The sequence below is a fragment of the Stegodyphus dumicola genome, chromosome 4 (genome assembly GCF_044657685.1).
Source record: "Stegodyphus dumicola isolate Sdum_Otavi_A_Nest chromosome 4, ASM4465768v1".
In the NCBI taxonomy this organism is placed as follows: Eukaryota; Metazoa; Arthropoda; class Arachnida; order Araneae; family Eresidae; genus Stegodyphus; species Stegodyphus dumicola.
The window spans coordinates 107,827,401-107,846,903 of record NC_140771.1 but is presented as its reverse complement, the minus strand read 5'-3'; the positions used below and the strand labels follow the sequence as shown (position 1 = coordinate 107,846,903).

Sequence of the window (19,503 nt, the reverse complement as noted above, 5' to 3'; positions counted from 1 at the left end):
GGTATTAAACTGTAAAGTTGTGAATGGAAATTTCTGAGTAAAAACTGTAGATGATCTCTTATGATCGAGGAATAAAACAAGTATTATAAAAATTGTAAGGAAATATTTGAATATGGAGTAAATGAAAACAATTTATATCGTCAAAATGAATAAAAAGGGATAAAATGTTGGAATTACGAGTGATGAGACGGAAATAAAAACATTATAATAAATAAGTTAAACTAGAATTAAGAAATATAAACACAGAAGGGAAATCGTGAACGTAAAAAAAGCAATTAAGAGTTATAGACATAAGTTTTTAAAAAAATATTCGGTAATATAAGGAAAATATTGTTGAACATGTGAAAGAAATTAGAAATTCTGTAGGAAATTTAGCAAAAGAACTAAGATCATGAAAAATAAACGTTTCTTTTTAAATTCAATTTCATACCACTAAGTTAAAGTGTGTATAGAATACTAGAATGGTTTAAAAAAAGTAAATGAAGTTAAAATTCAGAATATATTGAACATTATAACGTTAAAATAAGTGTGAAATTGCATCTAAAATTAAGTAATGTAACAAATAAACAGCACGTGCGGGAACGTTTGTGAAATATAACATATAAGTTAAAAATCAGGGTATGCTGAAATTTATGAAAGGTGGGAAAAAAAATAGTATGTGGAAATTAAATAAAATATTACAAATTAGAAACGTTAAGTATTAAAAAAATATGACAGTAAATGAATATGTTATTATGAACAGAAAACCTAAGAAATAAGTTAAAGTTTCATGGAAAACTAGAAAGGATAAAAGTATCAGAATAAAATTGAGTAACAAAAACAAATTATCTTGTAGTTTCATTTTCATGACATGATGAACTATCATTAAAGGAAAGTCTTTTTTATATTTGTTTCTTTTACATTGTTTTCAGAGTCGCGCATTGAATAATTTTAACACCAGACTTAAAAAATATATATCTAAAACATATAATTCACTTTTTCATTAATAGAGGGCAGCATCGCTATATCATCAAAATTAAGATGCAGAAAATATTTCCCGTTGCCAATATAAAAAAACTAACTTTAAATGAAAAGCAGGAGGTCTACAACTCAATCAGCAATCTACCAACACCTCAACTCCACTCGTGACCACGGCTCCTAGTGTGATGACGTTGCCTTTGGCCCCGCCCACTGTGATGTCATTGACCACGCCCCCTGACCCACTGACCCACCTGTCGCAGAACGCCCATTTTCTATCTACTAACGTAAAATGCAGCTCCAAATGTTCCATTAAGGTCATGACAGAACCTTTGCCATGGAACGTCACAGTTGGTTTCATTGCTACCTGCATAGTCTCTACAATTAATTCAAACACTTTCATCGGGTTTACTGGTGACGGCGGGATTTGCAATTTAGGTGAAGACAACGAGAATTTTCCAGCGCCTAACAACATGCTTCAATGAAACTTTCCAGCGCCTAACAACATGCCGAAAGAAGTAGCCAGACGGCAAACACGCGCCATTAAATACTCCTAAGCTCTCTTTCTCTCGAAGTAAGTTAAGTCTTCCTTAAATACTCCTTCTAACTCATTAGCATGAAATGCGATTCTAAAAATTCATTCTGGTAGGGAATAGTAGATGAGAAACGAGAATGGACAGCAAAGCATCTTTAAACTTAAAGTAACTGCTAGAAACTTAATATAACCTCTACAGACTCAAAAATCAACTTGTCTGAAATCTTCACAGTACTGTAAGATAACTTCTAAAAATTTTAAAATTTGGTGGTGTAACTGGAGTTAATTTTATACACTTTCCTTCTTCATCGAGGTAAAATTTTGCTCGCTAGAGTACATAGATTTGTGCCATATTTTCTGGAAACATGTAGAACAATTCCTTAAGTTTTAAATACAGCGTGCTAGAGGTCTTAATGCTAGCCTTGAAGATAGCCTTAATGGTAGAGATGCAAACGGAAAGTATAGTGTTGGTCACGGGTAACTTATATGGTACGATTATTTTCAAACTATTAACATACATCTATATATGTTATATAAAAATGTAGTTAATGCGAAAAGGATTTTGAAATGGTTCTAGTTACTTAAAAATATGAAATGTAGTTAAGTGTTATGTTGAATAATAGTAGATGTTAGATTAATTGTATGAAGTAAAGAGCACGGAAACTATCCGTGTGAGAGGAGGGATGCTTTCGTTGACGACTTTCTAATGCATACTCACTCATACAATGTTGCATATAAAGGAAAGCGCAGCAACCAATTATGCAATCAGCTGTTTCACCTGGGATCCAACGCGGGTAGTACTACTACTGTTCAGCAGCCTTAACCAATCGGCCATTGGTGAGTCCAGAGCAACGGTAGAAGGGCTGAATTATAATCTCATAAAATTAAATGTTCTATTTATCAAGCGCCTAGAAGTTAATAATGTAAGTTAGCTATATAAATGTCTAGGTGAGTTATCACTTACACAAGAAAAAAAGAACTTACAAAAAACTAAATAACAGTGATTTAAAATTTATTATGTTATAGCTTATGGTCAAAATTAAAGTACTGCAAGACACAAAGTTTCAAAGAGTCATTAATATGTGAACAAATATGGAGAGGTTTATAGTGTGCACGGGTTCGTAATGTAGGGAATGCACGTAAAACTGTTGATAGCTTGATATAATTAATTTTCTCAAAAGAAAAACTTTGCAGCTCTGAAACTTTCCACAAAAGCATTCTTACAGCTCGTCTCAACATCGTGGAGCACAATCAGTCGTTATATTTAAAATTACTAAGAACGTTCAATACAACGCAATGCAAAGCACATCTAAAAAAAATGCAATCAACACAATGCCTGCATGGAGATCTCAATACTCCGAAGGCAGGTAGGTAAGGTTATAAGGTATTTCTCCCACTTCCCTCGCGTGCCTTCGGTAGCACGCTGGGCCGGTATTCCAGAGGTCCGTGGTTCGATTCCCGGCGAAGGCGGTTGCATATTTTTCATCTTTTCTGCTTCTAATTAACCTAATGACTCTACAAGTGGCGCCCGAATTAAAAGGGTTGTGGATGATGATTCTCCGCACCCAGGATTTGGCGACTAGGTCCCTTAAAACCCTAGTCGCCCTTTAAAAACGGGAGTATATAAGGTATTTCTCTCACTTCCCTAGCGTGCCTTCGTGGTGTAACGGCAGCACGTTGGGCCGGTATTCCAGAGGTCCGTGGTTCGATTCCCTGCGAAGGCGGTTGCTAATTTTTCGTCACTTCGGCTTTCAAAAAATCCTAATGACTCTACAAGGTCTGAACTCAAAAACTGGGGACTTATGCCTCATGCCTCATCTCCACTCTTGTATACTTTTCCCACGGCCGCCTATTCTCTAGTGCCTTCCACTTCTCAAAATTACTGCAAGGCATTGCAGGGCCGGATACGGCTACAGTTACATAAAGGGATCAATTACATTTATTCAATTAGAATATTAATTTCAGTTATACAGGAGCCGTATCCAAATGCCGCCAAACGACCTGTAGACTTAAGGCAATTTTTTCCAAATTTGGGGACTAAATTAGTTGCCGAAACCGTTGTCATTTTGGCGATATTTCCCCAGCGAGATAACCATTTACTTCATATTAAATAGACTTGCCAATGTAATTTTAATTTTCCGCCAATGATACGCTTTCTTTAAACTTTTAAAGTATTTCATTACATTATACAAAAGATACTACAATTTCACACATAATTTCACTAAAATTGTTTACATATATACAAAATTCGTAGTATTGCCCCCTTTCCAAGGACTTCACGTCCTGACATTACAACTCCTGGAAAAGAAGCCATATTTACAACTAAGGCAAATCAATGCAATATTAAAATAATTATTTTAATAAATAACGTACGACAAATCAAATTCTAAAACAATAATGAAATGCATGAATTTACAAATTTATATACAAACATGACCATAATCTTAGTTTATTATTTACATTATATACACATTGAGGACTACGAACTAAGGTCATAGTAAGGAGCTACCTTGTTGTAATGAACAACTACAGGCGTAGAATCTGGTGCTGTACGGATCTGAACTACGACGTCGTTCAGCCTGTTTTGGACTGTGTAAGGACCGTACCAGGATAGCCGTAGTTTAAAAGAAACACCTTTCCGTTGAATTGAATTCCAGAACCACACCTTGTCACTTTCATTAAATCAATGTCCTGTATCTCTCGTGTCGTATCCGGTCTTCGTCTTCTCCATCGCCAAGCTGACTCGATCTCGTAGAAGGTTGTGCATCAATTCAAACCATGTCTATAGATCTTCCATGTGCTGCTCAGACGATGAATGTGCATCCGGAGAGCAAACAAATAACAGATCACAAGGCAGATGAAGATCCAGAATGAAGAGCATCTGGGCTGGCGAATAGCGGGCAGTTTCGTGGAAAGCACTGGGAAAGCCAGTGAGAACAGAGGTAACTTCTGGTCCCAGTCCTGTTGACTTAAGTAAACCATCAGCAACACGATATTAAGGCATCCACACTCTCATTCCATATATCCGTGTCAGAAATAAATGCTTTGTCGAGTGGAGGATACGTCAGGCTTCTCGTAGATGTTAAACTTCCTTCAGTTTGTTACATGCATCCTCACATTCTTTAGTCCACAAGAACTTTTGCTTGCTCTCTGTCAGCTTGTGAAAGGGTCTTTCGATGGAAGAAAAGTCCTTAACAAATCTCGTATAATATGTCAGAAACCTTAGGAGACTTCTCAGCAGATGGTCATTTTCGGGGCGTCTCCATTCTTTAACCTTTTGAGGCCGGGGCTTTGGTAGCAGTAAAAGCTACCAAAGGACGGGGAATCTTAAACCGAATGCTTTCCCCCTTTTAAGAAATCACCTCCTATTTTCAGCAAAGATTTTCGTGTGTAGTTTAATGGATTCTCGGAGGGTTGCATCTATGTCGTAAAAGGAAGACCTTTGAATGAGACAAGTGGTTAAAAGCCTAGGGACGTCAAATTTGACATTTCACCCCACTTTTCAGCCTGGAAAATGGGGAAAAAGACATGGCCACTAAAGTGGACAACCCCGTCTTTTCAAAGAGAGGGCTCTACGGCCACTATAATGGCCATCCCGTCTTCAAAAGGTTAACTTTCTGTACATTTTTTTAGATCCGTACACACACCTTGGTAGAGGTAATATGTACGAGATATGTCACTTTCTGTCTGAACAATTTACATTCGACAGGACTTAATTTCAGAAATGCCTCCTTCAGTTTTTCAGATGCTCTCCTAATATTTCCTAAATGCAGTTCAAAATTTTTCCCGACGATAATGTCATCCAGGTATATCAGACATGCTTCGTACAAAGACTTCAACAGGATCGCCATGAGGCGTTCGAATGTTGCCTGCGCACTACATAATCCAAATATCATCACCTTGAACTGCCAAAAGTCCATGTCCGGTAGTAAATGCAGTTTTTTGTCGGTCATCAGGGTGTAGCTCTGCCTTCCAATACCCACTCATTAAATCAAGCGTTGAAAACCACTTGCTTCCATAAAGAGGGCCCAGAATGTCATCCGTTCTAGGAAAATGCTTACCATCTTTCATCGTGACCTGGTCCAGCCGACGATAGTCACTACAAAATTTAGATGAGCCATCTTGCTTTCTAACAGCGCGATAGGAGAGGCCTAAGGACTTCCTTCTTCTCCTGCTTAGCGATCGGTAGATGTCTTGGAGATTGCTTCGTAGTATTGCCCCCCTTGACTAGTGAATGCTCTTCCGTATCAATTCAATGACGAGCCAAATGATTCGACCCACGTAATTTATGACGTCTCGTCCATCTTAATGCTCAAGAGAAAACTTCTTGAAATTCTTGAAGGACACATTCGACAGCAGTTCTCCCTTCAGGGCTTAGTTGTACATTTTGCAATAACGCTGATATTTGCTCTTCGAAGACACAGATCCTGCAAAACTGTTGGTTCGTTTAACACAGGTCACTGAAATACATGCTGCAACCCAACTGCCGTTCTTAATTTTCGCTTTATCACTGATATTGGCAATATTCCCTGGGATGACGGTCCTCGATAAGTCGACGAGTGCCGGGCTACATGCTGTACCCGTACCGTAAATTTCTGTTTTAAACTATGAATAAGTAAACATTTTGTATTTAGCAGTACTGTGATATCGTCTTGAGCTATGATTTGGTGCGCGGGTTTGACTCCATCTTCAATTATTTTGGACAGGGTTATGTTCCCAAAGGTAGAATGCAGCTCGTTCTTTTAGAAGCACGAGGAAAATTTGTATTTCCTTAGAATGTCAAACCCGAGTATACAACGATCCGTAATATTTGCTACGTATGCCATGTGATGGTAGGCAGAACTTCCAAACGTGATATTAACGTTAAATTTCTATCGATGACAATTTTATCACAGTGTGGATGGTATGTAATGTAATGTAATAAAGTATACGGCTGTGGCGCAACCCTCCTAAACGATAATAATTGGCCTCATAATTAACGCAGTACATCAAACACAACAGTCCGTAGGGTGGCGTCGAAATGAATTTACCTATCAATCACTGAAGTGATTCTGGATGACAATAACATTAGACACCGCATAACGGAAAATTTCTGTGATTAAAAGAATTTTCCATTTCTTATATGTTGCTTCACCTACACATTATCACTTCCTTGTACGATGTAAAGGAAATATTGTAATAGCAAGAAATTTCGGATATCAGATTTCAGCGGAAATATCCATTCCGACCGTTTCCGAATCCATTTTGACAAATGTTTTGAGTGACGATTGTACGCACGGACATAAAAAAGGATTCTTTGTACAACAGATTGTAAAATTGATTCAAAAGTGATTTTTTGTAACATTTGTACATATGCATGTATGTATCTCGCATAACGTTTAAACTTTGTGTATGGAACTGCTATGACATCTTGTTGTGCACCTTCTTTTTTATTGGAATCTGCAGTAGCAAAAGTGTACATATAGATATTTACACCTTCCCCCGTTACCTAGGTTAAAAGTTCTTATCCGGCCTTTATTTTTGTAATCGTTGGCCGTAATCATATACTTCTAATTACAGAAGTATTTTAAAAGATGAAAATATTCATGTTTTAGCAATGTCAGATTTAAAAAAAATAATTAGTTTTGGGCAAATAACGGAATTTAAATTTCAATGTCGTCTCCGATTCCTATGCTTACGTTTGGGGAAATTTTATACTTGTTATGAAAAAATAACAGACAAGAAGTTTGATTCGCTCATTATAAAAAATTGACCGGATGTTTATTTTCAAAAGTTGAAATTTTTTGTTGCGTTTCCAACTAGTATTTAGGGACAAGTTACTTGAGTTACAATAATTCGAGGAAACAAATTTAAATGAAGTGTACCAACAATATATGCATAGTTTAATTGCTGTTCACTGTTAATTCAGTAAGCCATACAAAAAAGCCAATGTACATCAAATTTTTTAAACTAGTATTAACCTCGTTTGTTTCATGGTAAGATAGATGATTATTAGGATATACATCTTTTGATATTTCCATTAACTGTATTATCTAAAGTAATATATATATATATTTTTATTCTTATGCATCTTATTGATCTAAGGATAAGTTTGCTCCTAAACTGCAGCTTATAGTGCAGTTCATGTTCTCATTTTCTGTGGTTCAATTTATTATCAATGTTATACCTTCAGAGTATCTCAGTTTCAGTGATACAAAGCCTTAGGAAGGTTAGTGTGCACCCAAAACAGTCAGAATCATATAGTAATGCATACTCGAAATTTTTGTGGTTACAATTCTTCCTTTACTTCGTAGAAGGAAGTAAAAACAGAAACTTCCTTATTTAAAAATTTATTCAAATTTAATATTTGTGTATAAAGGATTTCAAAAATATGTTCAATGCAAATTTATTTAACACATCATATTTACTTGTATATTCCTGCCCTTTTTATTTTACTAATTTTACCATGCCACAACCGAAAGGGAAAAGGTATGAGAACAATTTATTTTTTAAAGTATTTGGTTTCAATAGAACATAACAAAAGAAACGTATTCATTGATGAACTACTGGCAATTATCACAATATTATTTATCTTCAAAAAACCTACATTCAAATAAGATTACATATTAATATCCAAATAAAATTACATAGTAATAATAATATTAACAATATCTAAGATATTACTATCTATAATTCCCTGTGTCTGGAATCTTTCTCTCTTTTATTCTTGTACCCTGCTCCTCCTGAGGTCTTAAATAATTTAATTCTGCTTGACACGCCCTCTGTCAACTGCTGCAACTTGCAAGTTGGTTTTCCTCGCCAGTCTATCTTCCCACGTGACAAATATTCCAGTTTCCTTGAAGCTATTTCACCTATTATTGCTTCATAAATCAGAGCCCATGCACCTCAAATACACAAAAAAAAAAATCAACCAATAATGTTATATAGTAAAATTTACGTTGGAATATTAATACCTTATTCCTTTATAACTTAAACTTAACTGACTGACTGTGGTGCCGGATAAATTAACAAAAAAATCAAATATCAAATAATTCACATTCAAAATCTAATTCATAATATTCATATATCATTTCGACATTCTTATAAGCATTCGTATAGTGGTAGTACAATTTAACTTTAGGTTTGCGTTGTGAGTAACCTATGTAAAAGGAAATATCAATAACTCCAAATTCAATTAAACTCCATGTTTCTTAAAAGCCTCCCGGCTCAAACAAATGGACGGACATGACAGACCACAGTAAATTATACGCTACATAAATACACAAATGCAATTAAATTTTAAACACACATTTATTAAATTCTTGAATATATTATAATTAAATAATGGATAACTGATCAGTATCCTACAACATATTTCTACTCTGAAAAGTAACACATAGTGTCACACGCATTTACAGCTTACAAAATTTAATATACCTTAAGATGGAAAATAACACATATTTCATTCTAAAATTAACATACTCATATTAATTTGTAAGTTTACTATTTTTGACGTTCAATAGCTCACTAATTAAGCCGGTAAAACAAATCTTTAAACCTTCCTTTACAGACTTTAAATTAATTAGTCATTATTCAAAATATTCTAATCATTTAGTAGTTTACATATATAAAGTAAATAATTTCCGTTTAAGTAATTTGAAAAGATAGAGAGGTAGACAAATTTAAAAATCACTCACAGATGGAAGAGAAGCGTCCATTGATTCAGGAACCGCCTTAAATATGTCCATTAAGTGAGAGACAATTTCCGAAAGAAAAGATCTTTAGTGTCCAATCTTTTTTCTGTCAAAACACTTTCAGAAGCGTCCATTGATCTCAGGAACAAGGTAAGCATGATACCTCCTTCTGGAACAAATCTGTATCTCATGACAAATTTCTTCAACTGGAATGTCTCAAATATGACTATTCAAGTTCTCCAAAATACACGATGAAGCGGTGAAACTAAATTTTGGGTAGAGCACTTTTGGCACAAACTTCTTAGTTGTAACCAATCTCTCCTGTCTATGACGAACAATTCTAACTGGAAAGCCTAACATGACAATTCAAAGATCACAAAATACACGATGAAACGGTAAAATCAAATTGTGCGTAGAGCACTTTCTCCATGCGAACAAATTCTCATCAGCGGGAAAGCGGCGAGAAACCTCGCCTCAGACCGAGTCCCAAGCCTTCCGCAGGAGGCATGGAGGTAGGAAAGGAAGGAGGGGCCAATCGACACTAGAAGTGAAGCACTGCTTTGAAGCTTGGGTCACCAGATGGGGTGTTCTTTGTTTACATTCAGAAGCTCGCTTGACAGGATTCTGATAGTATTTCGACACACGACAGTTCCATACAAATCGAAAAAAGGACACTTTCCCATGAAAGAAACATTCATAGTGTGATGGATAATAGCAATTTGTATAGTTTAGTGACATTTACGCAAAAATCACATCTTGGTTATTTTTCGATAACTGACAACAGCGATTTTGATTATGAATTTGTTTTATAAAATTTTAAGCTGTTGAACTACAAAAATATAGATTTTAAGAAAAATGTTATGCTTAAAGAATGAAAAATACCTTACGGTACATTTAAAATTGTATACGTCTTTCGATACCCTTAACAGAGTATTCGCTACTTTTATTTTATGTTCCAAACGCCAAAATGTTTTAAATAACACAAATTTTTTTTCACATTCATATATTATTGTTGCATATTATTGCAAAAACCATGTATCTGTCTTTGACAAAATACATAAATATTCATTAAATTATTTATAAATGTATTTGAAATGAAGAATTTATTCACTTATAAACAACTGTGAAAGTACTGTGAAGAAATCTAATTATTAAATGTATCTAATTTATAATGATTATAAATGTTATCTAAATATATAATAACCTTAATATTGAATTGTAAACATAAATTGAAATCCTGTTGCAAATACGTTATAAAACTATTTAAGCAAGAATTGTTCGTATTGGAAAGCAATCTGTTAAAAGGTATTGTAAAGCAAATGCTATGAGATGCGCACTTAAGAACGTAATAAAGACTTTTGGAATATGTATTATTGAAATGAAGGGTAAAAAAAAATCTGATAAGTATAATTAAAAGAATTATTCCCCTTACATTTTATAATAACTCAGTTACAAGTTTTAAATAATACTTAAAAAAAAACTTATTTTATTCCCTTTCAGAAATGTTCAGAGAAAGTCACGTACTATTTAAAGTATTTCGCTAATTCCTAATAATTCTCTAATTTAAAATGAACCGAATAGAGCATTAATTATAAATTTACTTACATTTTTCGATTTAAAAGATGCCTCAGAAGCCAAAAAAAATCATGTCATATTTAAGAAAGTATTTTAGGAAGAAGCTCTATAAATAGAAAAGAAATAATGCATAATTTTAATATTAATAATACAATAAACTTTGATCTTAATTTTTGTACCTTTACCGAATAAAATCGAATTACCTTAATATTTTTTTTCTAATGTAATTAACGAAAACTTGTGAAAATATTTCATTCAAATTAAACCATTCTGAGAAAACTGTCCTGTGAAAGTATGGCATTTATTTCCGTTCAGAATGAAATGTTGTTTAAAAATATGTTGTTTTCACATACTTAGGACTCTGAAGTGTTGTAGAAAAAGAAAATATATACATTTATATGTATATTTACAACGTATTTTATAAAATATTTACATCCGAACGCGTCAAATCCCATTGAACTCAATGGTAAAGGACCCAATGTTTTGGTCACCACGTAGGGATCGCCGGTGCTTCAGAGCAGGGTACGGGAGAAACTTGTTTAGGGCGACTCCATCTTACTTTCTACCTCCGTGGCAGGAGGTAAAGCCGCACCGAACTTTTTCTTTTACTGCCTTACATCTTCGCAACCCAAATGTCTCCAAATCCGACGCAATAGCCGGCACCCGCGAGAGCAAGACCCGCAAGGGGTCAAGCCCCCACTCCTCTTCTTACTCTTAGCTTGAAAGAATCAGGAAACAGAATGATCTCTAGCCTGGTGCAGGCACCCAGGAAATCTCGGTTTCTCCGCCTCTATGAGTTCATAGGCTTTCAAAAAAATCATAAAATTAAATCTTACCAATCCCGGAAATTTTATGTTATCTAAATTGAGAAAATGACACACCCATGACGAATCAAACACCAGAAAATCTGACAATGAAATCCGAAAAACATCTGCACTCATAACGTGAGAAAAAGAAATAGACCCCCAACTAACAAGCGAAACTAGCTTTTACGAGCATCCAATTATCTAACTTAGTACACCTCCCACTGTCTTGAAGTAAGAAAACTGCAAACTTTAACAAAGCGAAAGGAAAGCGATTTCCGTTTCACACGCCAAGAGTTAAAAGGGCGACACACGACTCCCAACTGCCTCCATTGTTAAAAGGCCATAAACCAGATGGCTCCCGCAACCGTTTCCCGCCTTAGTTACAATTCCTACTCAAGAACAAGTTAAACAACACCTTAAGAGCCTAAGAATACTTTTCTCCAGATTAAAATACACATGAATACGAATAAAAATATTAGAATAATAATAACTTAAAACACATATTAATAATTGAAATTCGCGACATAACAGTAAGATGAAAACAATGAGTATGCAAACGAATTCATTTTGCAAGTTAGATAAAAACTTACTATCTGAACACCTAGAGAAAGTAGAATATTAAGTGAATTACACGAAGGAGAAAATATTCGAATAAATGCAATGCATTTAGTTTTAAAAGATGTGACTCAGGGAAATTAAATCCGAAGAGATTTAATAACTCGATCAAAAGCATTATTAATAAATCAGTTAAAAAACTGAAACTTCACAGTATCTTTCCACCTAAAATTCGTTTTTCGATAATTAGATTTATAAATTTTGCAAACAGTCACTTGAATATTTTGAAGCAGACCTCATTTTCTCCTATTTTTCCATTTAAAAACGTTATGCGAATAAATCTTTTGAGACTTTTTGAAATATAACAAGCATCTAAAATTTAGGGGAAGAAAATATGCACAAAAATAACCTATAGGCTATTTCTCCTTACATAAAAACTTCTTTACATTTCAGAAGTATGTATCTTGGCTTCTAAAACATGATATCTTGTAAAAAATATGATGCGATAATATGTGAATTGTGACTAGAAACTATGTTGTTAAAAATAGTGTTTAGTTTCGTTTGGCTTTCCCAATGCAGTACCTTATTTTACGTAATATTATTCGAATTTAAAATAAATTTTTTACTCTGTGTTGTGTTACAGAGAATAAGGTTCTTTTTTTATTTTATATTAGCGTACTTTATTCCTTAAAGAAATTCCACTCTGACACTTCGAAACCGTGAATAATTTTCACTTGTTTTCTAATACATTTTATATTTTTCTTGTCTTCACGGAAGAGAAGGAATGTAATTTTAGGTTCTAGACCAGTGATTCTTTATGATTTGCTGCAAGAAATTTTATTTTTATAAATTTTACGGAATAAAATATAACTAAAATTAATGGGTTTTTAAACTGAGGTACATAATTACTAGCATTATAAAAATATTTTAATAATTATAATTATGCTGCAGATGTTCATAAGTATAAAATTTAATGAAATTTTAATTATATCGATTATATATATTAATAAAAAATATAATAATTTAAATTCTTAACACATTAAAGGTGGATATTTTTTTCCAACTTATCGTATGGTGACCGCGCATTTCTAACATTCCACAGCAACTCCGACAAGCTTTATTTTTCAATCAGCTGTAAATGAATTTACATCTAGTCAGGTTGTAGGATTCCTCGCCCCTTGTCTATGATGAAACTTCGAGGAACCTAGGGAACTACGTACAGACTTATCGCTGACTTCAGAACAACTAAGACGTAGAATCGAGAAGGGTTAAATTACCATTTTATTCACTCAAATAATAATAACATTCGGCCCCTTTTTGGGCTTACAGAAAAAATCTCTACTCGGGTAGAAAGTAGTAACCTCTACTCGGGTAGAAAACCTCTACTCAGAATATTAAATAAGAACTAAACTAAAATTAACTAAACGAGACTTAGCCGAAGCTAAACACGATTATCTAACGCAGGTGGCCCTGAAATTAAACTAGCTGGCGAATATCAATAGGCCCGTGTAATACGGCCGAGCGTAACAGCTTCAAGAGTGACTTAGCCAGAATGCAAGCACACGCCACTAAGGACTCTTAGCACTCTCTATCAAAGTTGTTTGAACCTTCCTTAAATACTTTTTCTAACTCATTTGCATTCAGCGCGATAGAATTGAAAGGAAAGGGTTTCAAAATTAGAAGACCTGTTATAAAATTTAAATATACTTTACAAGCTTTTTATAATATTTTCTTTAAACTTTCAGAGTTTGAATATGGCATTATCACACATTATGAAATAATAATATACAATGTATGCATAAAATTACTACATTTTATGAACTATAATCTTAATGAAATTATAAACTACACGAAATAATAATCAGAATAATCCATAATAAAGAGCAAAAGAAACTATGCAGTACGTCTAAAATTTAAAAAACATTTATAGTCTTTTTAGGAAAGCATAAAGTAACGAGCTCTAAAAAAACGACTGTATGAGTAATTATCCCCAAGTCTTAATACATCAGAAAAGTCAGAAGAAGGGATGTACCTGGAATGAGAAGCAAATATATGCAGGGGAAGAAGAAATGCAAGCTTGGTTGCGAGTATAACACGATGTAATGAGCCAACAGAGTATTACGCATAGCCTAGCTGCTGCCAGGCAGAAGGCAGAAAAAAAAAATGCAAGCAAATCTTGAGTAAGAAAACTTCATGTGCAGTCCATCAGCACGAGTAATAAAAATAGCAGGCAGTAATAAGGTCAAAATATGAGGGAGTACAATATCAAAATAGGAAAGCAAATGGGAAAACAAGAGTACGAAAAGAAACATGTCATCCAAAACAAAAGCAGATCTAACAGCAGTGAAATGTGAGAAATACAAATAGGAATATCAAGTTAAGAAAGTGAATTTACAGGCTAGTTTTGGGCGTTAAGTCCTTCCACTTCCTCAAGAAGCTCTATAGCACACGCTTTTTGTCAAGTACATTTGCACATGTTTTATATATCATTGATTTTACTTTTGCAAATTCGAATAATTTTGGTAAGGTTTAGGCCAAAAGCTCTACGTAATTCGGAAAGGACTTGCATAAATTTGGGAATTTCGTTAACATAGGAGTTTTTTACCTGATTTTGAGGGGTCTATCAATTTAGGTTTCTAGTGTCAGTGGTTCGGCAAAGTCAACTTGCTCTTTTTGAATGACATTTTTAGGTTCAAGTGCCTAAGCACAGTTTAGGCCTGGTTTGACTTGAGATGAGATTTTGGCTTTTCTGGCTGAGGGAAATTTCGAGCAACCCAGATATGAAGTTACATGCGATCCACGGCATTTAGCACACTTGAGGGTCTACAGGCTTGTAATCACAATTATCAGTCCTGTGGAACCCAGCACTCTTAACTCACCGATGAGTCACAGCCAGTTCTCAAGCGAAGTTGGCTCAATTTACATGTCAGCAGCATTAACGCAAGTCGAGGAATTATATTCTTAATAGAGCTGGAAAAACCTGGTAGCGTCTCAATTTGCACTTTAATCACGAGATACAGAAGTTGCTTATATTTATTCTACGAATACGCCAAAATTTTCTCAAGGAAGTTTCTAGAACAAAAGTCACCATAATATGCTTGTAGTAAGGACTTAAAAACATTCAGATAAATGCACAATTAAATTTAAAACTTTTTGCTGTTTACAAAGTTAAAATATCATCGCTTGAGACCAAAATCTCAAAATAGCCATTAACTCTTGTCTTAATATTGAAATTGAAACTGAATAACTAAATAAAATAAATTTCACTTATCTTTTGTTTCCGTAGTATTCCTTCATCCATTTCTCTATGAACTCATTCCAGGACGAGGAAGTATTCGTGTGTTTTACCCTTCGACGTGGCTTTTGATATGCTTTCATGTACACTGGAATTTTCTGCCTCGGGGCTTTTTTCTTATGCGTGACGAATTCCTTTTCGGGCGGAGAATTTCTGGGAGATGCCCACCGTTTTGTTGCTTCCTGGCTTGACTTTTGGAAACTTCATTTGGTATTCCTGACCCTTTAACGACTGGATCAGTCTGAAGATGGACAGTCAGAGATCTGCTCTGGGTGTTTTTTAGCTTTATCCATTGCGATGGCTCATCCCCCATCCGATGATTTCCGCGTGAACTTTATCAATCATTAAATGTTCAGAAACTGTTCAAAATGTAAATTACCAGCTCTTACACTTATTCAAATAAGAAATTATTTATTTCATGCTATTTTTAAAACCTTTTAATAAAAATTTGTTCTCTGTTGGCTAAATAAAATTATTAATTAAGCACGAGTAACTTTTATAAATTTACCAAGACGTCTATTAATAGCCGATCAATTCAAGACTACTGAATGCTAGTAATTAATCCTGGTTTTTACCCCAGGTAAACAGATTGATTTCATGGTTACGTGAATACGAGCATGGGTTACGTGAATACAAGCCAGTTTCACTCAGAAAACCTTCTACAAAGGCATTTCCACATTTAGGCATGTAATCCTTTTATGCTTTGCCATCCATATTTCAATAAGTGAACTATAAATTTAACAGGTTAGTATATTTGGACGTGCTAATATTTTCTAAATCAGATTCATTTAGTTTTGTAAAAGATTTAATACTTGAAGTACACCTTTCATTGGGAAAGATAGGATTCTGTGTTTTGCATTGGAATGGATTCATTCTGATGTCTGACAACTGAGAACACGTAATGAACTATACTTCTTCAAAAATTTTCCCAAAAGTTTTGATAGACAATAATCATAGACACCACATGAAATTGATTCATAATATAGTAAGACGATGTAACATGTAGTAAGACATGATTCATGATTCATAATGTAGTAAGACAATGTCCAAATATGCTTAGGCTATAGTACAAATGGTTTCTTTGTATCTATTTACCCAATCAATTCGCACATTTACATAAATATCAGTATCACTTCTCTGTTTTAATGGTTTTAAAAACTCTGTATTTTTAGTAATATAAAACTTCGAAATTATGTTGTAGACAATTAGTAGTAGCAACTGTACATATACGCCATTACAATAGTGATTGGATGATGAATGCTAATTTTTTCTTCTTAGGGGTCAAAATGCAAAGGTGCTGAAGAGTGAGACATACTTGTGCTTCTTACGTATCATTACATTTTCTCATTACTAAGTACAGAGTACTGACTTCATCTTTCAATCAAATGACCCACAACAGTCAACTAGAAATATGTGAGAATAATTAGAAGATTTGGGTTGCTTTTTTTTATTATGGCAAAGCAGCAAGAGCTAAGAACTAACTTCTTAAGAGTGGGGGTTGCCTTCGTTGAGGATTCTCTAAGTAAAACTGGTCCATTCCATGTTACACATGTGGAAAACCGCGAAAACGTCCTCGTAGCCAGACCGTTCGCCTGGAATCTAACGCCAGGTTGAACTACCAGGGCTCAGCGAATTTACTTTTCAGCCTCTGGGGCACCAGGGTTAGAATAATTGGCTGGTAGTCACAAGAATCAATAACTTCGAATTTTTTATTTCTGGTACTGGTAATCTAGTTATTGAAATCAGTTTTCCTCTATTTTGGCTTTGGTGGTAAGCAGAGCCTCAAAACAATATCAAAGTGCAAAAGAAAATTCTGAATAAAAATGTATCCTTATTTGCTTTACTTTTGTTTCTAAATATGCTAAGCTACCATTATGTTATATAATTCAAATGCAAACAATATAAACGTCATAAATTTATTTAATACTATATTATATAATTCAATAAATCGCAATTAACTCCAAGATATTTGCTGATCCAGTATTGAACTGTATGAATAGATATTTATTATTCTTATCTTAAAACAGCATTTTGTTCCAGAGTTATTATGGAGAGCTCCTGAACTGCTGGGAAATCCTGAAGCTCCTCCAAGAGGGACTCAAAAAGGAGATATATACTCATTTGGCATCATTCTGTATGAAATTATTGGACGACAAGGTCCTTACGGGCAAACTAACATGACTCCATCCGGTATGAATATTCGCATTTACGGCATGAATATTAGCAGTCTATGCCAAAAATCATAAACATTTAGTGAAGTTCGGCGATTGAGAGTTTATTTTAAATAAGGATTATATGCTTTTGTGTAATATAACAATACGATTGTTTGCTAACCACTTACTTGGAACTGTTATTATGTTCGTATTCCAATTTCTTAGCCACCTTTTTTTCTTCAAATGTTATGCTTCACCAGTAGCAGAGCGGTTAAAATTATTGAATAGTACCACCTGATCTGGGTTTCATCCCAGACGAATTGGTTGGCTGCATGGCTAAGATAGCTATGTAGCGAACAATAGCTATCTTAGCTGTTGTAGCTAAGATAGCTGTCATTCGATTACTTATGAGAAGCAACTTATCCATTCTTGTAGCAGTTCCTATAATTAATTTCAACATTATTTTTCATAATTTACTTTTCTAAAATAACTTTTTAATATTTCTATAAATGTATTCTTTAAGGAAAATATTTTATCCTTGGTTTTTAATATTTAATTACATTTAATTGAAATGTAATTAAATTTTAAATTAGTGTTGTGAAAATCGTGATATTAGTTTTATGTTAAAAATTTCACATGGCCTCCTGTTTGGTTGTAGTTGATTAAGCAAAGTAATTCGATGTTTTTCTGACTAAGAGGAGGGATGCTTAAGGAGGATATTTTAAGGGAAACTGGTGCTAACCACGTTACGCATGGGAGAAACCGCAAAACTTCCCATGAAGACAACCATTTCGCAGCATTCCGAACCTGAATCTAACAACCAGTGGCTCCCTGTTTCCAATTCAAAGACTATGCATGTAACATTGAGATAAATTTAGGAGAGAGGGCAAAATCTGTTTGATTTCTTTAAAAAACACGGGGACTATCTGCGTAAGGGAAGGGTAGATTTTCGTGAAGGATTTTCTAAGAGAAACTGGCTCCTATTGACCTCACACATAATGAAACCTCGAAAACTTCTATGCATTCCAGCCCGTTCGACTGATTCAAACCCAGGTCGAACTACCAGTGTGCAACGACTTTATTCTCGACAGCTGGTAAGTCAGAAAGTCGGTTCCAAACTCTTTGAAAGGCCTTTTTTCTCACAATATGAAAGGACAGATATGGATCCTGCCAGATGTTTTTCACATTTTTGCACTTCGTTCAAAAAAGAGAAATAAAAGCAATTATGTTTTTTTTTTCATTTAATCGCAGCTTCTTGGATTTAACATGTTACGTTTTTAGAAAATTAAGAACTTCTGTCCGCCTTTCTGCAGAAATTATTAGTTTGAGATTTTAAAGTCGTTAGATTACATGGATGCAGAAGCGTGCTCGCCGGGATTCGAAATCCGCACTTCCCGAGCGTGCGACGAGTGTGCTTCCAATTACACCGCCAAGACATGCGAAAAGGAGGGAGATAACGCCTTATATACTCCCTCCTTTTCTAAACGGCTCCTGAGAAGGGGACCCTGCGAAAGAGAGGGGGAAATGCTTTGCGAGGGGAAAAAATCAAATTCCAAAAATTTACTCATTCTAAAAATTTACTTACTTTATTTAAATTCTAAAAATTTACTTACTTTATTTAAATTCTAAAAAAATATATTTTTCTTGGGGGGGGGAACTATCTAACTTATATTAATTAAAAGCAGTGGAACAATAAACGACACATAACCAGGCTAGTAATTTGGAGCTTAATATTTTCTTCTGAAACTTTTAGGAAATGATTAATTATTTCCTTTGAAAATGCTGTTGTTGAGGCTATAATCTCCTTCGTAGAACCTATTATTCTTACAATTGCTGTCATTTTGGAAATGTGCCGACTGTATTGCATTGTGACATCATGAGGGCACTTTCTACTGAATTATTTATCGAATGTATAAAAGAATGGAACGAGTAGATGAAGTAAACAGAGAATTTA

At 34.4% G+C, this 19,503-nt stretch overlaps 1 protein-coding gene across 1 annotated transcript in view; it reads left to right on the top strand.

Moving 5' to 3' along the window:
* Positions 1-19,503, top strand: part of LOC118201722 (guanylate cyclase 32E-like) — a 199,784-nt gene that overhangs the window by 138,954 nt on the left and 41,327 nt on the right. The window contains exon 12 of the mRNA XM_085815325.1: positions 17,437-17,586. Within this exon, the coding sequence (XP_085671451.1) occupies positions 17,437-17,586 (150 nt within the window). The remainder of the gene's footprint in view (positions 1-17,436; positions 17,587-19,503) is intronic.